Source organism: Solanum lycopersicum, chromosome 5 (assembly GCF_036512215.1).
Source record: "Solanum lycopersicum chromosome 5, SLM_r2.1".
NCBI classification, from domain to species: Eukaryota; Viridiplantae; Streptophyta; class Magnoliopsida; order Solanales; family Solanaceae; genus Solanum; species Solanum lycopersicum.
The window spans coordinates 10,241,805-10,268,002 of record NC_090804.1 but is presented as its reverse complement, the minus strand read 5'-3'; the positions used below and the strand labels follow the sequence as shown (position 1 = coordinate 10,268,002).

Below are 26,198 nucleotides of genomic sequence, written 5' to 3'. Positions count from 1 at the left end.
AGATATATAATTTCAATCAAGAGTAGAATTACAGGAAAAATCATCTACTGAAAAATTACTTTCACGTTTGGTTTAGAGAGCACTTTTTCATTGAGAATTCCTTGTTCCCTTTCGGGTGAATTTCATTCTTGTGGGATCCTATCTATTCCATCTCTCAAGCCCCAAGGAAAATCCTCTATCCTTCGGACTCCATATATTTTTTGACTCTATGTATGTGGGCACCTGGTATCTATTAGGGTCCACCCACCCCGGTTACCACATTCCTTTCAGTCACTAAACTGAGTTATTAAACTCCACCTTCTCAAAATTTCATTTCAGTAAATCAGGTCCTTTATAATTTTTAAAATATAATTATCTAAAATTAAAAGTGTATAACATAAAAAAAAATTCTTCATATATATAAATGAAAAGCGTATAATATTTAGGGCGGAATAGTCTGGTGGACCTTTGTACTTGTATGTTTGTATTGTGAACCCTTCTACTTACATGTTTGTCAACTGAACCCTTAAACTCAATTATAATGAGTCTTTTAAACCCCTCGAATGTGTAGCTCAATCTCTTTTATATAAATGACATGTCATATCCACATCACATATATATATGCCATGTCATAATTGTTTTTAAAATTATTACTAATAAAATTGTTTAATAAAAGAAAAAGAACAAAATATTAATTATATTTTTTTTACACTAGAACTCCATTACTCTTTCCTACTCACACTATTTTACCGCCAAAGTCGTCGCCGGAAAATCATTTTTTTCGGTGATACCACTCATATTCTCTCCTTTACCTATCTTCATCTCCTTCGCACATTATCATCATTTTCCTTTCCTCTTCCGACCTCCACAAGACCAAAAACCTAAGCCACCAACCATCAGATCTAGGTAGTCGGCCGCCGTCAAATTTCTCCCTATTTGAATAACAACAGAAGAGAAATCAAGAGCGTAAAGATGAGTTGCACTACTTCAACATTGTGAGAATGAAGCAAATGAGGAAGATTAAACATAGCTATTCAATGCCCTTTTATCATCTTATTTTGAACCTTATATCATCTGTTTGATAAGACTGATTAATAACTCAATAATCTTTACGCCCTTGATTTCTCATTTCCAGATTATTGATTTTTTGTTCCTTAAAGAAAACGTTACTTTGATTAAAAAAACCATCAGATTTAGTCAAACACTATCACCATTTTCGCCTTCATCTTGGAAGCAAACAATCACCATTTTTGTCTCCATCCCCTAAAGGTTATTTATTTATTTGTACTTTCACTATTCCAAGATTCTTGATCTATCTATGCTTCATTCAATGGCACACTGATACTCTTTCCTAGTACTCTTTTTTGTGTTCAGGATGCAAGGGAAACTTTCTTGATTGAATTTCTATTCGAGCAACTGCTAGTAGTAGCAGTAATAGTGGTGGTGGTGGCGCTAAGGATGAAATTCCAATAAGAAGAAGAGAAAAAGAGGGCTGAGATAGAGGAGAGACGGGTGGGAGTGGGGAGGAAGATGGGTTTTTATTTTTTATTTTTTAAAATTGATAATTATTATTTTTATTTAAATATTTTAATGTAAAATACCTTTCACTCACTGTCAAACGCGTGTTGTCACGTAAATTTTCAGCTCACCATTATTAATGACACATAAATTTGGTCAATGGTCAAAGGGGTTTAAAATATTATGTTCTAATTAGTATAAGGGTCTAGTTGACAAACATGTAAGTAGAAGAGTTTACAATACAAACACGTACAAGTACAAAGGTCCACTAGACTATTCCGCCTAATATTTAGTGAATTCGAGGCCTTAAAAACCGTGAGGCCTAAAGCAAGTGCTTTACTCGCTTTAGCTTTCAGTCACCCTCCACTTATATATAAGAGTAACTTTCACATGTTATAACATTAAAATCATATTTGTATGTTATAACAATAATTTGCATAAATGTGCTCCATAACAAACATAAATTTGTATATTTTTCTACATATATACAAAAAAATAGTTGTATAATTCGCTATACATATACAAAGAAAGCAGTTGTATACTTTGCTATACATGTACAAAAGAAAGTAGTTGTATACAAAGATCAATTGTATAATATGTATATGTATAAAACGAGAAATGGAGAAAGGCAAAAGAAAACTAGGCAGACAAAAGAAAGTAGTTGTATAATTCGCTATACATATATAAAAGAAAGCAGTTGTATACAAAAGTCAATTGTATAATAGGTATATGTATAAAACGAAAAATTGAAAAAGATAAAAGAAAACTGGGCAGAAAAATATTTGTTTTGTATAATAAAAAGTGTATAGGATGAAAATATATGTAATTGCATGTGTATATACCATTCTCACGCTTTATACAAACAGAAACACAATTTATACCTTTCGTTTCTGTTTGTATAAGCGAGAGGGGCGAGAGAGATCTGGGAGAGTGGCGAAGGAGATCTGGGAGAGGGGAGAGAGGGGTGAGAGGGAAACGAAAATATATGTATATATACAACTTTCTCTCGATTTATACAAACACAAACACATTTTATACATTAATGTTTGGATAAAAGTGAGAGAGTCAAACGAGATTGCCACTTAACAAGAGTGACTAGAGAGATTTCACCAGGAAAAGAGGCGAAAGTAGCAATAGTTTGCTATAGGGTACAATTAAATCAAAGTATATTTATAGCATTTAATTTAAATTAATAATTTGTTATTATATACAATTTTTTCTATATATAAAGCAATAAGTAGAGCAGCTTCCGATAGTATAAGTCTTTTTGAAACTAATTTTTTTTTATATATATCACAAAAAATTGAGATGATTTATCGACAAACAAATATTTCAATATGGTTAGGGATGGAAATGAGTTATGAAAAATATAGGATAACACATTTTGGCTAGTGTGAGATCTTCGCATTTCACAGTGAATTAGAATGTGAAGAAGTTATTGTTTAAGGAATTATGTTCTAATTAGCTTCAAATATCATTCAAAACAAAGAGTGTCCAATCAATATCAACAATTGTTGGTAAAATTATATGCTACACACACTCTTGGTTGATCTCATTTCGTATTTATTTGTTTAAGCCTAAAATAACATCTTTTACCTGCAATAGTCAATCAAAGATTGGAAAATAGAGACATTAATTCGTTACTTGCATGGCACCTTAATGACCCGATCTCATGCGGAATCCTAAAAATATTTCCTCCTCTGTTCTTAATTTATAGGGAAAATTATATGAAATGGCAAACATTCACAACTAATTATATCATATGGGTATAGTTTAATTTATTTACATTATATAATTATAGTTTATTATTTTTTGCTATATTTTAATGGGGCCCACAACCTATTATGTAACCAATTGTATAAAAACCTTATTTTCTAATTTTGTATATAATTATACACAAAATAATTTTCTCTCTCCTTTTCACAATTAATTTTCTCTCTCCTTTTCACATTCTGACGTCTTCTCCTACATTTAATACTCCAGCTATCCGGTTTGAATTTTGAATTTTTGTCCAAAATTTCAACAATCCCTCCCGAAGTTGAAGTCCCCTCCCCAAGTTGAAGTCAATTTCGTAAGTACTCCTTAATTTTAGTTGATTACCTCTTTTTTTTCTAACTTATTTAAAAATTGTATATGTGTTCTGTTTATTATTTTTTTCATATATTTTGATGAAATAGTCGATTTTTTGTTCTTGATAGATCTAAAATTGGTCAAACAATGAACGAATCATCTACATCTTTCAGGATTACCAGAGGTACTCCTTTGCATGTCAATGTTGTTGACATTTTACCATCCTTTTCAATGGAGCTAACTCAAGAATTTGGGGTTAATGTAGGGTCTTTTGGAAAATCAAAACAAGTTATACAAGAACAAACCATGGAAGAGCTAAGATCAAAGAAAAAAAACGACCCTATGGCAGTTCAACAAGTTATAAAAAATGCCAAAGCTAGAGGAATTAAAATTGTAAAAGGAACAAGAAAGAGGAAAGATGTTAACATTGAATCAGAGGATAATGATTCTGAAGTTGTCGGATCTGATGAACTTTATAATCATGAGGTACTTTCTGAAAACATAAAGTTAGATACAATTTTTTGGTTAATTAGTTGTCAATATTCAAAAAGTATTAAATTAATTATTGTATATAGTATATTCCATGTTTAGTAATTGTATATAGTATATTACATGTTTATGTTATTTTTGGTTTTTGTATATATATACAAAATAGTAATTGGACTTAGTTATACAGATGGAAATTTTGTATATATGATTGGAATTTGTATATTAATTAGTTATATACAAATTATTGAAGTTATTAGTTTTTGTATATTGTAGTAGTTATATATAAATTATTGAATATAATGGCATGTTTAACTAATATATTCATGTACATATATCAATATAAATTATTTTTATTTTTTTATATATATATACAAAAAAGTAATTGGACTTACTTATACAAATGGGAAATTTGAATATATGATTAGAATTTGTATATTATATTAGTTATATACAATTATTGAAGTTAGTATATATTAAGTTTATATACATATACAAAAAATGATATGTATATGTCTGTTTTAATAGCTGGTAGTAGGGGATTGTATATTAAAGGCTCATTATTTTTTTATATATAAATATATACACAAAGTAATTGGATTTAGTTATATAGATGGGAAAATATCATACATGATTATAATTTGTATATTGTAGTAGTTATATACAAATTATTGAATATAATGTCATGTTTACCTAATATATTAATGTACACATATCAATATACAAAAAAGGTAAGTTCATATATATAAACAGAAATTAATCTGTGCATGACTTATTTTTTGATTTTTTATATATATAGGTAAGTATATATATACATAAATTAATTTGTACATGACTTATATTGTTTTTTTTGTATATATATACTATGTTTATTTCATACACTTTTTTTTATTTTTTAGGTAGTCAGATATATTTGCAAGAACCGTGAAAAAAGGACAATTCACATGCAATGTTATACGCAAATCAACACATTGAATGAGCTTCAGAATAAACTGCCTCCAAATCAATATAATCGTATATGTGCATCATCGTGTTTTCCACAGTTAACAGAAATGAGACGACATCACGTGCAAGCACAATTGTTTAGATGCATTATGTTGAGGGAGTGTCACGACCCAAACCGGGTTGCGACTGGCACCCACACTTACCCTCCTATGTGAGCGAACCAACCAATCTAACCTTAACATTTCAATATAATATCAACAGAAAGTAATGCGGAAGACTTAAACTCATTAAATAAAGACCAATTCATTAACTTCTAAAATTCAACATCTATTATTCCCCAAAATCTGGAAGTCATCATCACAAGAACATCTACGATCAAATGACTAAACTAAGAGTATTCTAAAAGCTAAAAATACATAAGAAGCTAGTCCATGCCGGAAGTTCAAGGCATCAAGACTTAAAGAAGAAGATCCAGTCCAAGCTAGAAGCATTAGCTCACCCTGGATTTCCGATGTAGTAAGACTGGCTTGAATTATTGTTGAGTTGAAGACGATGGCACGTTTGCTGCACTCCACAAATAAACAAGAAGAAAACATAAAAGTAGGGGTCAGTACAAAACACGGGTACTGAGTAGATATCATCGGCCAACGCAAAATAGAAATCAATATATACCAAGTAATATCATAAAATCAACTATGATACTCAACATGTAGCAACAACAAATACTATATCATTAACAATTACCGTCAAGTTCACACATGAGGACTCAAGCCTCGATACCGTACTCATTTGGGAATCATGTTCATTAGATTGAGTATATTAACATCTTTCAAGATTCATTATCTTTATTTCTCTTGTGTCGGTACGTGACACTCCGCTCCCTCAATATTCATTAATCCTCTTGTGTCGGTACGTGACACTCCGATCCCCTAAATCTATGTGTCGGTTCGTGACACCCGATCCCCTAAATCTATGTGTCGGTTCGTGACACCCGATCCCCTAAATTTACGTGTCGGTTCGTGGCACCCGATCCCCTAATACTACGTGTCGGTTCGTGACACCCGATCCCCTAATACTACGTGTCGGTTCGTGACACCCGATCCCCTAATACTACGTGTCGGTTCGTGACACCCGATTCCCTAATTCTACGTGTCGGTTCGTGACACCCGATCCCCTAATACTACGTGTCGGTTCGTGACACCCAATTCCCTAATTCTACGTGTCGGTTCGTGACACCCGATCCCCTAATCTCCTTCCATCAATTCATCAAGCCTTCTTTCTTACCAAGGCATCATCAATTTCATTACTTTATTTCATCAAGCCTTCTCCCTTACCAAGGCATCATCATTAAAAAGAGATTAGGTTTTTATCGAGATTTGGGATTCAATAACTTCATCATGCTTAATATAATCACAATTATATAATCACGTTCATGCATGCATACAATTAAGCACATAGCAGGGTTTACAATACTACCAATACATATCATTCTCTATTAAGAGTTTACTATGAAAGCATGAAAACCATAACCTACCTCCACCGAAGACTAGTGATCAAGCAAGCAAATTCCCAAAGCTTTGTGTTTTCCTCTTCGTTTCTCCTCTCTCGATCAATCCTCTCTCTCTCTTTGTTCTTTCTATTTTTCTTTATTCAAACCCTCTTTCTTTTACCCTAATTAGTATATAATTAAGAATAAAAGATAGCAATAATGACCCACTAATTAACTTAAGGTTACCTCTTTTAACCCCCAAGTAATTAGACTTATTAACATTAACCCACTAACTTTATAATTAAAGCAGGAATAGTCAAAAACGTCCCCTAAAACGTATCAAGAAATCCGACCCAGACTAGGATTACGCAGTCTGTGACAGCCCATCGCGCCTGCGACGGTCCGTCCTGCTGCCCCGTCACAGAGTTCAGAGACTCAATTTCTCTGAAGAGTCTGTGACGGTCCGTCACACCTGTGACGGTTCGTCCTGCCATTCCGTTACGAAGTTCAGAGAGTCAATTTTCAGTACCTAATTTCAGATTTTCTAAGTGTTTTGAAACGAGACCCTGCGACGGTCCATCGTGCCCATGACGGTCCGTCGTGGGGTCCGTCGTTTCTGCCAGTTTTTCCAGAATTGAAGTCTGCTGATCAAAACGACTAAACAGGTCGTTACAATAGATACCAATTTACCCATCGTTCGTCCCCGAACGATCACAAGAAGGAAAACAAGGACGAAAAGGAGTACCTGAATCTGTAAACAGGTGTGGATATCTTTCTCGCATATCAACCTCTTTCTCCCAAGTGGCTTCTTCAACGGGTCGATTCTTCCATTGAACTTTGATGGATGCAATCTCCCTTGATCTCAACTTGCGAATTTCTCTATCTAGAATGGCAACAGGCTCCTCCTCATAAGTCAAATTTTCGTCAAGCAAGACTGAATTCCAACGAATAATATAGTTTCCATCCCCATGGTATCTTTTCAACATAGACACATGAAATACCGGATGCACTCCGGACAGCCCTGGAGGCAAGGCTAACTCATAAGCCACCTCCCCTACTCGCTTAAGTACTTCAAATGGACAAATATACCTTGGGCTAAGTTTACCTCGCTTACCAAACCGCATCACCCCATTCATCGGCGAAACCTTCAACAAGACTTGTTCACCCTCCATGAACTCTAAGTCTCTAACCTTTCGATCTGCATACTCTTTCTGTCTACTTTGAGCCGCTAACAACTTTTCTTGAATATATTTCACTTTATCTAACGATTCTCTCAGAAGGTCAGAACCCCAAGGTCTAACCTCAAATGCATCAAACCACCCAATGGGAGACCTACATCTTCTCCCATATAGTGCTTCAAATGGGGCCATAAAAAATGCTTGAGTGATAGCTATTGTTGTAGGAGAACTCTGCTAAGGGTAAGAAGCTATCCCACTGACCACCAAATTCTATCACACATGCACGAAGCATATCCTCCAACACTTGAATCGTTCGCTCAGACTGACCATCGGTCTGAGGATGGAACGCAGTACTAAGGTCCAAGCTAGTAACCAATTCCGCATGCAATGTTTTCCAAAATTTAGAAGTAAACTGCGTACCTCTATCTGATATGATGGATAGTGGAACCCCATGCAACCGAACGATTTCTGAGATATAGATCTTGGCTAACTTCTCGGCATTGTAAGTCACCTTAACCAGAATAAAATGAGCAGACTTAGTTAACCTATCAACAATCACCCAAATAGAGTCGTACTTACCCATCGTCTTTGGAAGACCAACCACGAAGTCCATTGCGATTCTCTCCCATTTCCATTCCGGAATGGGCATCCTCTGAAGTGTTCCTACGGGCCTTTGGTGTTCATACTTTACTTGTTGACAGTTTGGACATTTGGCAATAAAATCTACAATATCACGCTTCATTTTACTCCACCAAAAGTGTTGCTTTAGGTCACGGTACATCTTGGTTGCACCCGGATGTATTGAATACCTTGAACTATGAGCCTTTGTCAGAATGGTGTTGATCAAATCATCGACGCGGGGTACACATACCCTTCCCTTAATCCTCAAAACACCTTCCTCATCAATTTGTGCTTCCTTAGCCTCTCCTCGCAACACTTTATCTCGGATCCGGATCAATTTTTCATCATTAAACTGCTTTCCCTTAATCTTGTCAAGGAAGGAAGATCTTGCCTCCACGCAAGCTAAAAATCCTCCCTTCTCATTTACTTCTAATCTCATAAGGTCGTTAGCCAGAATCTGAACTTCTCTAGCCAATGGGCGTCTAGAAGCTTGCAAGTGAGCTAGACTTCCCATGCTTCCCGCCTTTCTACTTAAAGCATCCGCTACAACATTCGCCTTCCCCGGATGATACAAAATAGTGATGTCGTAGTCCTTCAGTAGTTCCATCCATCTCCTCTGTCTCAAGTTCAAATCTTTCTGAGTGAAGACATACTGAAGGCTACGATGATCCGTGTAGACCTCACATTTAACCCCATATAAATAGTATCTCCATTGATTTAATGCAAACACTACCGCGGCCAATTCCAAATCATGAGTTGGATAGTTACGTTCATGCACTTTTAATTGTCTTGAAGCATAAGCAATCACATTCTTCTCTTGCATTAGCACTGCACCCAAACCCGAATAGGATGCATCACAATAAACAATGAAGTTCTTACCTTCTACGGGCAAGGTGAGAATGGGTGCGGTAGTCAACAAAGTCTTGAGCTTCTGAAAGCTTTCCTCACACTCATCCGACCATACAAATGGAACATTTTGCTTAGTCAAGTTCGTCAGTTGGGAAGCAATAGCAGAGAATCCCTTGACAAATCAGCGGTAGTAGCTAGCTAACCCAACAAAGCTCCGTATTTCTGACACATTAGTAGGTCTTATCCAATTCTTTACTGTCTCAATCTTAGATGGATCCACCATCACTCCCTCCTTAGAGACCACGTGTTCCAAGAAGGACACTGAATCTAGCCAAAACTCACACTTGGAGAATTTGGCATAAAGCTTCTTCTTCCTCAATAACTCTAACACCATTCTCAAATGCTCCTCATGTTCCTTCTTGCTCTTTGAGTATATCAGTATATCATCAATAAATACGATCACGAAGAGGTCCAAATATGGCTTAAAAATCCCGTTCATCAAGCTCATGAACGCAGCAGGGGCATTCGTAAGACCAAAAGACATCACTACAAATTCGTAATGCCCATACCTCATTCGAAAAGCAGTCTTTGGCACATCCGTTGCCCGTATTTTCAATTGATGATAACCGGATCTCAAGTCAATCTTAGAGAAGACACAAGCACCTTGTAACTGATCGAACAAGTCATCAATGCGAGGAAGAGGATACTTGTTCTTTATGGTTACCTTGTTTAGTTGTCTGTAGTCTATACACATTCGAAAACTCCCATCCTTCTTCTTTACAAACAAAACAGGAGCACCCCAAGGAGATGCACTTGGTCTAATGAAGCCTTTGCTCAACAACTCTTGAAGTTGTGATTTTAACTCTCTTAACTCCGCGGGAGCCATTCTATAAGGGGGTATAGAAATGGGGCGAGTACCCGGTTCAAGATCAATACAGAAGTCAATATCCCTATCTGGTGGCATACCAGGAAGATCTGCAGGGAACACATCCAGAAACTCACGGACCACCGAAACCGACTCAATCGAAGGTACTTGGGTAGTGTCATCCTTGAGATGTGCCAAGAAAGCTAAACACCCTTTACTAACCATTTTCTTAGCACGAAGAAATGAGATGATACGCACCGGATTGGAAGTGTAGTCACCCTCCCACACTAACGGATCTGTCCCAGGCTTGGCTAACGTCACCGTTTTAGCATTACAATCCAAGATCGCAAATTGCGGAGAAAGCCAAGTCATACCCAGAATTACATCAAAATCATCCATTTCTAAGATAACCAAATCTACATAAGTGTTGCTCCCCACAAAGTTCACCAAACAAGGCCTATATACCTTTTCAACTACCACAGACTCACCCACCGGAGTAGAAACACGAATAGGCATATCAAGTAATTCACAATGTAAATTTAGACCATTAGCAAATGAGGAAGATACATAAGAAAATGTGGATCCAGGATCAAACAATACAGAAGCCATGCAATCACAAACCAGAAGATTACCTGTGATGACAGCATCAGATGCCTCCGCTTCAGACCGCCCAGGGAAAGCGTAACAATGGGCCCTTTCGTTTGTTTGTCCGTTGCCCCTACCATGTTGTGATGTAGTGGCTCCAGTTTTCCCATCACCTCGACCATTTTGGTGACCACCATTACCTCGACCACCACGTCCTCCAGAATAACGGCCTCTACCATGACCACCTCTACCTCTAGCCATTGGGGGTCTATAACTCTGTTTGGGACAATTCCTCCTAATATGTCCAGTCTCCCCACATCCATAACACTCTCTAGAGTCAAGCATAGGCCTCTCAGAGAATTGTTGACCGGTCTGAGGTGGACCCCCAAATACAGTCTGTAGCGAAGACTGAATTGGTCGAACTGAGTAACCTCCGGAACCCTGTCCTCTAGAGTAAGAACCATTAAACTCACCTCCCTTTCGAAACCTCTTTGATGTCGATGCCATGGTGAATTCATCTGGCTTCACTCCTTCCACCTCTACCACGAAATCTACCACCTCTTGGAAGGATTTTGCCGTAGCCGCTACCTGTAAGGCTGAAATCCGCAACTCTGACCTCAACCCCTTCACAAAACGACGAATCCGCTCTTGTGGACTGAAACAAAGTTGGGTGGCATATCTAGATAGTGCACGAAACTTAGCCTCATATGCATTGACCTACATCCTACCTTGCTCTAGGCTCAAGAACTCATCCCTTTTCCTATCCCTCAAAGTCCGGGGGATATACTTCTCCATAAACAAGCTAGAGAATGAGGCCAAGTCATAGGTGGTGCCTTTGTTGGTTGACACTCAACTTGTGACCACCACCACATTTTGGCGTTCCCTTGAAACTGATAACTCACGAACTCAACACCAAACCGTTCTACTATACCCATCTTGTGTAGTAGTTCATGACAGTCAACCAGAAAATCGTAAGCATTCTCAGATTCAGCACCCTTGAAGACTGGAGGTTTCAATTTCAGGAACTTACTGAAAAGTTCATGTTGATCATTTGTCTTTATAGGTCTAGTAGTCAGACGTGGAAATGTGCCTATGTCCAATGAGGCATCCATACGAGGAGCCATAGTGGATGCATGTTGTACCTCTGAAACCGGAGGTGTTGGTGCAGAAAACACTGGAGGTGCCTGACCTTGATCAGACAACCCACTGAGATAGGCGAGAACCTGATTAATCATCTCTGGGGTAGGTTGGGGTGGCAATCCCTCATTCTGCACTTGTTCATTTTTCCCATCCTCCCCTTCTCTTATTACTTCCTCAGTCGGTGGAGGAGTCACTGCCGTAGTATCAGATGGGCTAGGTGCTCGTCCTCTTCCCCTAGAGGACGTCCTCCCACGACCTCTTGCCGCTGCTCTTCCTCGAGCTACAACCCAAGTGGCTGGCTCAGACGCACCCTGTCCCGCTGGTGCTGGTGTTGATGTTGGCGTAGTCGTTGCTCTAGTTCTAACCATCTGTGAAATAGAGTGAAGATGGTCAGATACCAATTTCTATCACCTAGATACCAATTGGACCCAAGTAATAGCACGAAAGAAGAAAGAAAGAATGGAATTTTCCTAAAGTCTTATAGCCTCTCAAGGAAAAGTAAAGGCGTCCCCCTACCGTTCCTTAAGACTCTACTAGACTCGTTCTTGTGTGATGAGACCAACGAACCTAATGCTCTGATACCAAGTTTGTCATGACCCAAACCGGATTGTGACTGGCACCCACACTTACCCTCCTATGTGAGCGAACCAACCAATCTAACCTTAACATTTCAATATAATATCAACAGAAAGTAATGCGGAAGACTTAAACTCATTAAATAAAGACCAATTCATTAACTTCTAAAATTCAACATCTATTATTCCCCAAAATCTGGAAGTCATCATCACAAGAACATCTACGATCAAATGACTAAACTAAGAGTATTCTAAAAGCTAAAAATACATAAGAAGCTAGTCCATGCCGGAAGTTCAAGGCATCAAGACTTGAAGAAGAAGATCCAGTCCAAGCTAGAAGCATTAGCTCACCCTGAATTTCCGATGTAGTAAGACTGGCTTGAATTACTGTTGAGTTGAAGACGATGGCACGTTTGTTGCACTCCACAAATAAACAAGAAGAAAACATAAAAGTAGGGGTCAGTACAAAACACGGGTACTGAGTAGATATCATCGGCCAACTCAAAATAGAAATCAATATATACCAAGTAATATCATAAAATCAACTATGATACTCAACATGTAGCAACAATAAATACTATATCATTAACAATTACCGTCAAGTTCACACATGAGGACTCAAGCCTCGATACCATACTCATTTGGGAATCATGTTCATTAGATTGAGTATATTAACATCTTTCAAGATTCATTATCTTTATTTCTCTTTTGTCGGTACGTGACACTCCGCTCCCTCAATATTCATTAATCCTCTTGTGTCTGTACGTGACACTCCGATCCCCTAAATCTATGTGTCGGTTCGTGACACCCGATCCCCTAAATCTATGTGTCGGTTCGTGACACCCGATCCCCTAAATCTACGTGTCGGTTCGTGACACCCGATCCCCTAATACTACGTGTCGATTCGTGACACCCGATCCCCTAATACTACGTGTCAGTTCGTGACACACGATCCCCTGATACTACGTGTCGATTCGTGACACCCGATCCCCTAATTCTACGTGTCGGTTCGTGACACCCGATCCCCTAATACTACGTGTCGGTTCATGACACCCGATTCCCTAATTCTACGTGTCGGTTCGTGACACCCGATCCCCTAATCTCCTTCCATCAATTCATCAAGCCTTCTTTCTTACCAAGGCATCATCAGTCTCATTACTTTAGTTCATCAAGCCTTCTCCCTTACCAAGGCATCATCATTAAAAAGAGATTAGGTTTTTATCGAGATTTGGGATTCAATAACTTCATCATGCTTAATATAATCACAATTATATAATCACGTTCATGCATGCATACAATTAAGCACATAGCAGGGTTTACAATACTACCAATACATATCATTCTCTATTAAGAGTTTACTATGAAAGCATGAAAACCATAACCTACCTCCACTGAAGACTAGTGATCAAGCAAGCAAATTCCCAAAGCTTTGATGTTTTCCTCTTCGTTTCTCCTCTCTCGATCAATCCTCTCTCTCTCTTTGTTCTTTCTATTTTTCTTTATTCAAACCCTCTTTCTTTTACCCTAATTAGTATATAATTAAGAATAAAAGATAGCAATAATGACCCACTAATTAACTTAAGGTTACCTCTTTTAACCCCCAAGTAATTAGACTTATTAACATTAACCCACTAACTTTATAATTAAAGCAGGAATAGTCAAAAACGTCCCCTAAAACGTATCAAGAAATCCGACCCAGACTGGGATTACGTAGTCTGTGACGGCCCGTCGCGCCTGCGACGGTCCGTCCTGCTGCCCCGTCACAGAGTTCAGAGACTCAATTTCTCTGAAGAGTCTGTGACGGTCCGTCACACCTGTGACGGTCTGTCCTGCCATTCCGTTACGAAGTTCAGAGAGTCAATTTTCAGTACCTAATTTCAGATTTTCTAAGTGTTTTGAAATGAGACCCTGCGATGGTCCGTCGTGCCCATGACGGTCCGTCGTGGGGTCCGTCGTTTCTGCCAGTTTTTCCAGAATTGAAGTCTGCTGCTCAAAACGACTAAACAGGTCGTTACAGGGAGTTGGAAGGTAGTTCTGTGAATGCATTACTTTTTTTTTTTATATAAATGGCACAACGCTTCGATTCACAATACGGAAATTTGCCATTATTTCTGGTTTGAATTGTTCTGATAATGCTGCTGACTTCTACTTTGATACTGATCAACCCAATAGAATCATCGATGAGTATTTTCTAGGGAATTCTCCTGTCACTAAAGCTCGTTTGGCTGAAGCTTTTAAAGCAAAGGTATCGGGTGACAATCAGGAAGATGCATACAAGTTTGAGATTCTATATCATATACATGAGTTTATCATGTCCGCAGAACCTATTACAACAACAATAGATAGGTTGGACTTTGATCTGGTTGAAACAGGTAGATTTATGTATTATCCGTGGGGTCGGAAGACTTTTAATGAACTTGCTAAATCCATAAAAAACAAGATAGAGCCATGTGGACAGTACAACAGAATTCAGGGTTTTCCACTTCCAATGCAAGTTTGGTTCTATGAATGTTGCTCATATGTTGATGACAAGATTGTTGTCAAGGTTTCTAGTCACATTCCTCGGATTATCAATTGGGTGACTAAGAACGACCATCCTCGGTTTGATTATTTCATGAAAACAATTTTTAATGATGCAGATAATCCGGTATGCATTTACTTAATACAATTTGTAAATTATTGATGTTAGTATACATTTACTTACTACAAATTGTATATTACATTTTTATTATATTGATTTATAATTTTTCGTTATTATGTAGATTAAGTTTAGAAATATTGAGCCAACAGCGATGGAAATTAAAATCCTCAAACTTCCACCATCGACAAAACAATCAATTTCTCAGGGCCTGCAGACTGATCACAATAAAGTTACAGATTCGGATGATGATTTCAAAAACCCGCCCAGTATAACAAGAAGAAAAGGAAAAGAAAAAGTTATTAAATGTTCTTCACCGATTAGAAAAAAAAAGCAATCTGTTACAGTCATCTCCATCAACAAATCCTCAACAAAGGCAATTAAGACATACATACGAAGATCAATGGCGCGCAAAGCCACACCTTCACAGTCCATTAATATCAACAGTGTTGCGAAACACAGTGATGCAGGTACGTCACACAACAATGAACATGTAGAGCATAAAAGTGTACAAGACAGAATACAAATGGGGCAAATTAAGAAGTCAACAAGCATTACAATTTCGCGTGATGAATTTGAAGCATTCAAAAAATCAGTAATCAAATATACAATTCAAATATACGTTATTTGAAAAGATTATATACAATTATTAATAAAATATGCACCTTTTTCACATAGGTCAAGGACGAGTTCGCTGATTTGAGAAAAATGCTTGAAGACAAATTCAAAACAGTGTTGGAAGCCATGAATTCAAAGGTATCACATGTATAAATTTTTTGTTTTAATTTTTTATATACAATATACTTTATACTAATGAATACAGTTGTATAATTATTTTTTTTGGTTAATGTCATCGATGATGATCAACAATCACCCATCGGAGATATTCATCACCAGCCCACATACACTCCACATGAACCCCAAAGTCAATCTGCAAATTTGACAGAACAAGAGGTATTATTTTGAAATATTTATACATTAATTCAGTTTATACACATATTGAAATGAAATAAATTTTATATAAGTAATTTCAGTTTATACACACATTGAAATTAAATAATTAAGAAGTATATAATAGTATAGCTCTAATTATAAATCAGCATATTACTGATTTTTATACTGAATATACTACAACATATTTTCTTATATTGTTTTCATTATTTTCAGGCTACATTTGAAGATGTCATGCAAGAAACGCATATCACTCGTGTTCATCAGTTAAATACCAAGTCTTCACAGTTAGGTGCACAAAAAAACCCGATAGGTCATCCAAGTGCATTAAAAGATCGTGAGGTATCCGTAAATGATTATATACATTTTAAAATTTATTATAATGTTTTATAATCAATTTGTTGGATATTTAAGTTATTATTTTCTGTTTAAGCTGGGAGATAACTTGCATGAACTAAACCAGAATTCCCCACTGTTGGATCAAGTTGTTTTGGGTGATAATTTGAATGATGTAAGTGGCACTGCCTCACAAGATCAATTAGTGTTGTATGCTAATGTGGATGCCCAGCAAAATGCCCAAAGGGAAACTGAAAGTAGCTCAAACAGTCGGGTAATATATAACATATACAATGCTGCATCTCACGAGCGTATTGCAGAAGCAGAGGAGTCTATTATAGTTGCAGCGCCTATACAAATGGTATACATGCCTGATTCAAATCAGGATACAGTTGTAACTGAATCACAGGATGAATTGCCAGACCATCTTCTTCCAAGCGTGAACACACTGCAAAACATTGTATTACAAAAACAAGTTGAAGCTGAAGTAACACCCATGCCAGCTGTTAGGCATAGACGCCCAGGTCCATTCAACATATCTCCGTACATGACTTCGTTTGGGTCGGACGCTGGTAAGCAACAATTTTTTATGTTTACATTTTCATAAATAATCATATTGTTTGCATGATGTAAATATTTATATACATATCTTTTTAGGTAGTTCGTCCCGACAACCAGTTGTGTTTTACATGAAACATCCTTTTGTTTCATTGTCTGATACGGAAGAGTCTGATTTGTTTTCAAATTTTTGGATATGGCTGAAAGAAGACTTACTCGTCAAGCATTACAAAAAGTAACATATATATATATATATATATATATATATATATATATATATATATATTTGTATACACTTGCATTTTTAATTGTTTGTTTTGTGTAGTTATTTTGTATTATGTATAATAGGAACTATGCGGAGGATCGCTACAAGAAAGGAAAGGCAACATTACCACAATTGTTTAATTTTGGTGTAGCGACAATTGACAACAAGAATTGGTTCTACAATATCGGGTTTGAGCGCCAGTTGATTGATAACTCGGTATGTTTCCGTTTTTATATTATTAAAAATGTTTAAATTAAATGAAATTGTATAATGTATAAATTATAATATTGTTAATCATTATATCACAACACATAGATGTCTTATTCTACTATATAAAGAAAAAGGCCAAATACTCCAACAGTAGCACATACAAATTCACAAATCTATGTTGCAATTTCAACTCTGTTTTTCTAAATGCTTGGAATGTATATTATGGAATAAAAGGTGACCTTTCTAAGGAAGTCTTAGACGAGATGATTATTGATTATATTACTGGATACAAGATGCTAGCGTATGCACCACGACACACAGTCGATGATGTATTCATCCTGGTTAACTTAGAAGGCAGGTTACATTGGATTCTGATTGTCATATCTTTCAATGATCGATGCATCAAGGTGTATGACTCAATCAATAATTCTCTTCACCACTCATTTGTTGTCAATCACATCAAGAAGTATGCACAACTTATAGCAATGTATCTTGTAAAGTCTGATTTCTATCTGGAGAAAGGTCTGGATATTGCAAGCCACCATCGATATCAAGGTCATACCGTATATGATTCATTCGAAATTGTATATGTGGAAGACCTTTCCCAACAACCAGCTGCTAGTTTGTAAGTTCAAAAATTCAATAAATTTATATTATATTGAACATAGTTACACTTTAAGTAGTATAATAACATTTGAACTTTTTTTTTCGTATATTTTTTTAGGGACTGTGGAGTGTATGTTGCGTCATACGCGGAGTTTTTGAGTGAGAGGAAAGACATTCCAGCAGATTTAGACCCAGAAGAAATTCGCCTTAGATACGGTGAATTGTTGTGAAATTACGGCAATCAAAAGATACAAGCCAGAGCTGTCAGTGATAGTGAAGCGCCTTTAAAACCCGTCAGGAATCGCACAGAAAACAACAGTTCTGAAAGGATTACAATCCATTAGTTTTACACCTTAGTTGTAACATTGTTTTGGTTTTTAGTTGACAGTTTAAATATTAGTTGTAGATTCTAAACAATTTTACCATAACTTTTGTTTTAATTAACTCGTAATATCATTGTCCTTGTTTTGAACTATCATTTTAGTGTTAAATATATGACACTATCTTTTTGTGTTATTTGGTATAACGTACTATATATATATATATATATATATATATATATATATATATATATATATATAATTTAATTGTATAAAAACTACTTTTAAAATAAAGTGTCTTACATATATATATATATATATATATATATATACACACACACACACACACACATTTTTCTATACAAATTAATGCAATTAATATATTTTAGGCTAATAATGTTTTATATTTTTTTATAAGATCTTGTTCTTTACTGTTGAACATTTTATCATGTTGAGTACATATATACAAATTCCATTTACGAATTGTTATAACGAAGATATATGTTATTCACTTTATTAATTGTATATATTTTATGGTCACACTCATTTCATTGTATAAGGTATATACTATATATTAGTGTAATGTTGTATAACGTATTATACAAATAAATACATACAGATACATTTTAGTTGAATATATATATATACATATGTAATCTAAATATGCACATACAATCTTATTTATAAAATATATATATATATATACAAATTGCATTTACAAAATTGTATAACAAAAGCTATATTTTGTTCAGTTTTTTATTTGTATATAGTACACACTAGCACGTATACTATGTATTTTATTGTATATGCACATACAATTAGGTTGCAATAAATATACATATATAATCTTATTGAATAAATATATACATGTACAAATTGCATTTACGAATTTGTATAACAAAAGATATATGTTGTTCAGGTTTTAAATTGTATATATGAATATACTAGCACTTATTCAATGTTTTTATTAATTGTATATGCATATCAATATATGTTGTTCATGTTTTATTTGTATATAAGATAAAAGAGTTTTATTTTATAATCTCTACTTGTTTAGTGTTGAACATTTTACATGTTGCGTATATATATATACAAATTTAATTTACGCATTTGTATAACAACTATATATGTTGTTCAAATTAATTATTGTATATCGTATATGCTAAAACTTAATGAGTATAATATTTACTTTTGTATGTCATACAACACACACATTAATGTACAACACATAACCAAATAAAGACGTAGTTTAAGTAATATGTATACAAAAACAAAGATTTCAATTAATTCATAATGCATATAGTTTCAATTCAAATTTAATTAGGAAAAAACAATCAGCCTTAAACATCTTTTGGCTTATTTCTACACGAACGCCTATTGTGACCTGCCATTCCACATGTGCTACATGTATTTTTCCCCTTAATCCTTGATAACTCTCTTGCTGTTTTTTTCCGAGGCTTACCCTTTGGCCTGCCAGGAGGTCGTTTAAATTTTGGAGGTAATACGTCATCAACAATAACGCTATCCAAAATCAACCATGTTTTTACATCCGGCAAAGGATGTATAGGCATATTATATGTCTTCAACATTGTCTTTGGTTTGTATAAATCTGAGCAATATTCATCTGGTGGTAGACTCTTCCATTTCAATACCGCCCAAGCATGTTCACAAGGTATTTCCTCGTACTGAAATCTTCCACATGTGCAAGTTTTTTTTATTAGATAGACTACAAAATATCTCCCATCATCATTAACATTATGAACATATTCCGTTGACGGTACAACCTGCTCATTTATAAGTACAATTAAATGAAATGATGTTCACACTAATATATAATATACAATTAAATTTGGTCAACACTCCTAAATATATACTTATTCTTAAATATTACCGTCATTCTTGTGCTCAATGCTTCATTGTCTGATAGTATGTCATGGTATTTTCCAATCAATGATGTGAATGTGCAGGTTGCTTCCTTCTTGTAGTCATGATTCCACCTTCCAAATAATAACCTTACCTCTTCGAGAAATTCAAAAATAGGTAGTTCTCTCGCTGAAACAAGTGCTGCATTTATACTCTTAACAATATTTGATGTCATGTGTCATCCTCTATGTACTTGTGCATAACAAAGAGCCCATTTTTCATATCCAGCTAAATCCAAATACTCTTTCACTCTTATATCTTCTTTTTCTACAGTATCCATTAACATATCAAATTCATTCTTTGTGCAAGTTTTTGCCATTGTATAGAATACACCAGATAACTTCTCATGAGATTTTCTAAACTTTTTTTTGAACGTTATTCCATAAATGCCGCATATAAGCATAGTGTGGGACATTACTGTATACATTTGTAACAGCCTTTATAATGCTCTCATTTCTATCAGACACAACACACATGTTACTCCTCTCACCGTATGCTTCTTTAAGTTGCTCAAAAAACCAAGTCCAAAGCAACATCATTTTCTGAATCAATAATACCATACGCAAGTGGAAATATATGTCCTACAATAATATCAAAATCATATATTAAATGTACATATACAACAGATTCAAGTATATACATATACATTATTATATATATATATATATATATATATATATATATGTATGTATGTATGTATGTATGTATATACCTGCGCCATATGTCGTGCTTGCTGCAACAAATGTCCCATTATATGGACCTCTCAGATGACTACCATCCACCACGACTACTGGTCTACAATGATTGAATCCTTGGATAATGTATTCAATGCAACAAATAGATACAAGAACTCATTATTCGTACTCTTTTTCATACGTATATGAGACCCCGGGTAAGTGATATCCATCATATACAAATACGCAGGTAGCTTTGCATATGATGCAGCTGGTGTACCCCTCAAAGCTTTCAATGCTTTCTCCCTGGCCCTCCAAGCCAACATATAGTTAACATCAACTCCTAGATCAATCTTAACATCTTTTCTTATATCAGCTGGTGTATATTTACGTTTATGATCTACAAATTTAGGTTTCACAATCCCTCCTATTAAATTGCTAGTTACATGTCTTTGCGAATAAACTCTATCTTTTAAAAGACATGTATGCTTTCGGTTGAATGCTCGAATTCTGAACATTCCAGATTTGTTGATATTAGAGGCCTTCATTAACCATTCACATCCTTTAGAATAACATTCCATAGTGTAGCTGCATTTGATTTTTAATATAGTATACAAATTTAGTTTACAATAGGCAATACAAACATTTATACAGTTTAAAAGTCAATATTTTGAGAGTCACAGTACCTTGTTGAGTTTGACCGAGTAGTTTTATACTGAAATCTCTCTTTAATCGCATATCTTTCCATGACTGCTTTCAAAATTGATTTTTCCTTGTATACTTGATCAACCTTAACATGCTTATTAGATTCATCTGAAATCACCCAAGTTGTATCAATCGATACAAACGCAACATTTGTATCCTCCGGTTCAACAACAATCATATCAGGACAATCATTTTCTCCAACAGTTGCCAACACCCCCAACTCTTTACACTGAGAAATCTGTTTATTACATGAATTCAAAATAGTTATACAAATAGGAAATTTGTTAAAATCAGTGTTGACCTTTTTTAGCATTACGTACACTCTGACACCCATGTCATTGTGTATGACCATTCGTTTATTGCTTTCTTCAACCTTGTAATTAATCTTCAAAGTCTTATTATTCATATCAACACCAATCTGTTTGGCAATAGTAGTATAAGAATCAAGAAACGTTGACTGTTCCTTAAAAACTACTCCCTCTATAGTATAATCAACGTAACTATTTGTATCGTCCCATTTTCCAGAATGCATAACCAAGATAGCTAATGAGCCCATTATCCGTACATTTATGACAAGAATATATATATATATATATTTCAAATAATTCAAATAGATCATATATACAATTAATACAACAATATTTATACAATCAAATTATAGAAACTATATACTATTATTCTTTTTAATATACAAACACTACATCTACAATAGTATATAAATCTATAAAAAAAAACACATGTTTTTTGAATATATACAATTATGACCACTGATTATATCTTTTCGATTACAAAATATACAAATTATGCGAATAACATATACAATTACATGAACAATATATAATTGTATATTACGAAAATTCAGCTTAACAAAATCATATTTTGAATTTTTTTTAAAAAAACACATCACACTAACGAATGAACACAAATATACAATTATGACCACTGATTATATCTTTTCGATTACAAAATATACAAATTATGCGAATGACATATACAATTACATGAACAGTATATAATTGTATATTACGAAAATTCAGCTTAACAAAATCATATTTTGAATTTTTTTTTAAAAAAAACATATCACACTAACGAATGAACACAAATTAAGCTTAACAAAATCATATTTTGATTTTTTAAAAAAAGAAAACCACATCACAATAACGAAAGAAAACAAATCTCAATTTCTAAATCCAATTTAACATTGTATAGTTATTGCAATAATAAACAAGAAATTTCATCGAAAAAAAACTTACCTGTATTCAATTGCAAAAATTGCTGAACTTCAGTTTCACAAAGAGCAAAAAAAAAATATTTTCGTTTCAATTGCTGTATGAATTTTTTTTTTTGAATTTGAACATTTAGCTTAAAAAAAGGGACGTTTCCCTAAAATTGTGGCATTATCTTAATTTATTGTTACAATATTTAACGCTTCAGTTACAAACCACTTTTTAAAATAGAATTGTATAAATAAAAAAAATAAAAACCTTTATATACAAAACTAAAGATACCTAAAATAACTAAACTATACCCATATAGTGTAATTATGTAAACTATACCAATATAATGTTATTTAATCAAATAAGTTTGTCATATATGAAATTTACCCTAATTTATATAACTGAATTTAATTTTAGTTATTGTCATACAAATATCTAACTTATTTAAATCATAAATTTTAAAGAAATAAAAAATTCTTAAACTTTGTTAAGTCAACCTAAGGATACATGTAGGGTTGAACACAAAATATCAAATATCGAATTTCAGAATCAAACCAAAATTTTAGTAATTTGGCATTCGTTATAATATTCAGAAGTAAAATTTTAGATTTACGATATTCAGATTTGGTATGAAATATTAGTGATTTGATATTTGTTACTTCCCAAATGCCGTATTATTTATTTAATGAGGGTCATATATGATCAATAGGTTTCGTCCATTACTCATTAGAACAAATTAACAAAAAAGGTTAAAATACTAAACATAAACAACCCAAATCATATTTTTTTTTAAGATATGCCAATTTACTTTTCTTGATGTTTTCTTACTTGTCTACAATAGAGGAGCCACACTATGTTCAAGGGGTTCATCCGAAATTCCTTCGGCGGAAAATTATATTATTTTTATATGGTTAAAATAATTTTTTAGGTATATATAATAGATGTTGAACCCTCTTTGGCTATTTCATATGTCTATTTTTTTAGATTTTGAACCCCCTTATCGAAAATTCTGGCTCTGCCTCTGCTTGTTGATCTTCTATATGTTGTGCCTCAACATAGAAAAATAAAAATAATTGATACAACAGATTTAACTTTGTAATTCAATCGACTACAACTGCAATACGATATTACCAAATACCGTATCGAACTAATTAAAGTTTGATTGATCGAATTACCAAATGAAAATTTAAATATTTATTATTTGAAATATATTTTTAGCTACCAATTATTAAACTCGAAATTGAAAATTTTTGAACTGAATACCAAATGTCCGCTCCTATTCAAACATGTGAAGTGGGTATAGTTATAATTGACATGTGAACAACCTAGCATGAAAAATGATAAGATAAAATGTAATAGATTTAAATTTATAATACAATCGGCTACAACTTTAAAGCGGTATTACCTAGGACTACGTATGGTTGCTTTGGTTCAATTTTAAAGGTTATCAATTTTTCTTATTAGTTGTCGGTTCGAAGAGATGCTAATCCGTAATCAAATCATTAAGATATTGGCTTATTGGTTATTGGTTTGTACGTTTTTTATCGTTATCATTTTGGTTTATCAGTTAAACTGTTAAGATTTTATACAAAAAAAATAAATTAAAAATCACTTGTGACAAACCAAATGAATCATGCACATGAGTTTTACAAGTTACATTTTGCTCAAAAACGAACATTTTTACATTGTAGAATAACCAAGTATTTGTGACTACAAAAAATAAAAGTAGGAAACCTAACTCTAAGTGAAGGACTTTATATACAAAAATGGTATAAAATATAGTTATTTAATTTACTACCGGCTTATTGGCTAACCCGTTAAGAGAAAACCTCAAACCGTTAAGAACCGATAATCTGATAAGAAAAAAAATAATCAAAACCCTTACCAAAGTTGCTAAATCAATAATCCAATATGAGGGATAAACCAAAACCTTTTTTTAATTCGAATTATCGATTTCGATTCAATCTTGAACAAACCTATTACCCAATACCGTACTGAACTGAAGTTTGATTGGCCTAAGTTACCTAATCAAAATTTAAATATCTAATATTTGATATCTACTTTTAGCTACTAATTACCAAACTCGAAAGTAAAAAATTCTGAATACCAAACGTCCACTCCTATTCATGTAAAAATAAAATAAAAAATGCTGGCTATGGGGTTCGAACCCATGCGCACTTGTGTGCAGAAGATCTTAAGTCTTCCCCCTTAACCTCTCGGGCAAACCAGCTTCATGTCCAAAGTTTCTAAAAAACCATTTTATTGTATTTGACTCTTATTTCTCTTTGTAAATCAGAAAATTTCATAAAAGTACTCTTACATAACTTATATTAGAAAATACAGCCAATTTTTTACCTTGCAAATCTGTTACCAAAATTCAATTTGTTATATACAATAATATGCATCTAGTATACAATACCATACAAAACTTTCATATTGATATTTATAAAAAGGGTCATATTTGTGTTTGTACTCTCACAAATAAGTTATATTTGTCCTTCTAGAGTACAATAGGGCTAAGTATGACCATTCTAACTACAAGGAAAAATATCACCCTATAGTTGGATGAAAAGAGCCAATATATTAAAAAATATAGCAAAGAGCTAATATGACTTTTTTGTGAGAGCATAAGAGCAAATATGACCCTTTTTGAGAATATACATACACATATATTAATGACATGAGGATTTAACGCCATAGGGATCAATATGACCATTTTTAGAGTACAAGGAAAAATATCACCCTAAAATTGGATGAAAAGGGGAATATGTTGAAAAAGTATTGGAAAGGGCTAATATAACTTATTTGTGATAGTAGTACAAAGCAAATATGGTCCTTTTTGTGAGTTTAAGCGCAAATATGATATTTTTTTAGAGTACAAGTGCAAATATATTGATGACATGAGGATTTAACATTGTAGGGATAAATATGATCAATTTTTTAGAAAATAAGGGCAAATATTACCCTGAAAGTGGGCGGAAAAGATAAATATGTCGAAAAAGTATATCAAAGGACAAATATGACTTATTTGTGAGAGTCAAGGTCAAATATGACCCTTTGCCGTATTTATTTTTCAAAATTATTTAAAAACTGGATATATAATATTATATATCCAATATACAATATTATACAAAACTATAAAAGATATATATACACTCATATACAAGAATATATAATCTTATATATTTTGTACAAAAATTTGACTTCATTGTTTTTTCTTGAATCTAAGGACCAAATTCACAAAAAAAAAAGAGAAAAATTTAAAAATGTCAATATTTTAGTATTTAATAGGACCACTTAGTCAGACTTTCAATATTTATTAAAAATGTCAATATTTTAATTTATTATATTGTTGATTTATGTATTTGTTTTTCTTTGATTTAACTTAATAAAATACAATTAAGAAAATAACAAATTAGAGAAAATCAAGGGAGAGAATCATTCAAATTAAGTAAATTGTGTTGAAAATATATTATTACTTACTTTACCGATTAG

At 33.9% G+C, this 26,198-nt stretch overlaps 2 protein-coding genes and 1 non-coding gene across 3 annotated transcripts; 1 reads left to right on the top strand and 2 right to left on the bottom strand.

Moving 5' to 3' along the window:
* Positions 1-3,873: 3,873 nt before the first annotated feature.
* Positions 3,874-17,300, top strand: LOC138348634 (uncharacterized). Its single transcript, XM_069298192.1, has 8 exons — positions 3,874-4,073; positions 14,473-14,947; positions 15,063-15,533; positions 15,617-15,694; positions 16,106-16,231; positions 16,323-16,797; positions 16,883-17,018; positions 17,132-17,300. The coding sequence occupies exons 1-8, from the start codon at positions 3,874-3,876 to the stop codon at positions 17,298-17,300; spliced, it is 2,130 nt and encodes a 709-aa protein (XP_069154293.1).
* Positions 17,301-19,524: 2,224 nt separating this feature from the next.
* LOC138348633 (uncharacterized) lies at positions 19,525-20,426 on the bottom strand. Its single transcript, XM_069298191.1, has 2 exons — positions 20,301-20,426; positions 19,525-19,968 (listed from the first exon to the last, which is right to left on the bottom strand). Exons 1-2 carry the CDS (start codon positions 20,424-20,426, stop codon positions 19,525-19,527), a joined length of 570 nt encoding a protein of 189 aa, XP_069154292.1.
* Positions 20,427-24,850: 4,424 nt separating this feature from the next.
* On the bottom strand, positions 24,851-24,933 carry TRNAL-UAA (transfer RNA leucine (anticodon UAA)). Its single transcript has one exon. It is a non-coding gene; the product is annotated as a tRNA-Leu (tRNA).
* Positions 24,934-26,198: the final 1,265 nt, after the last annotated feature.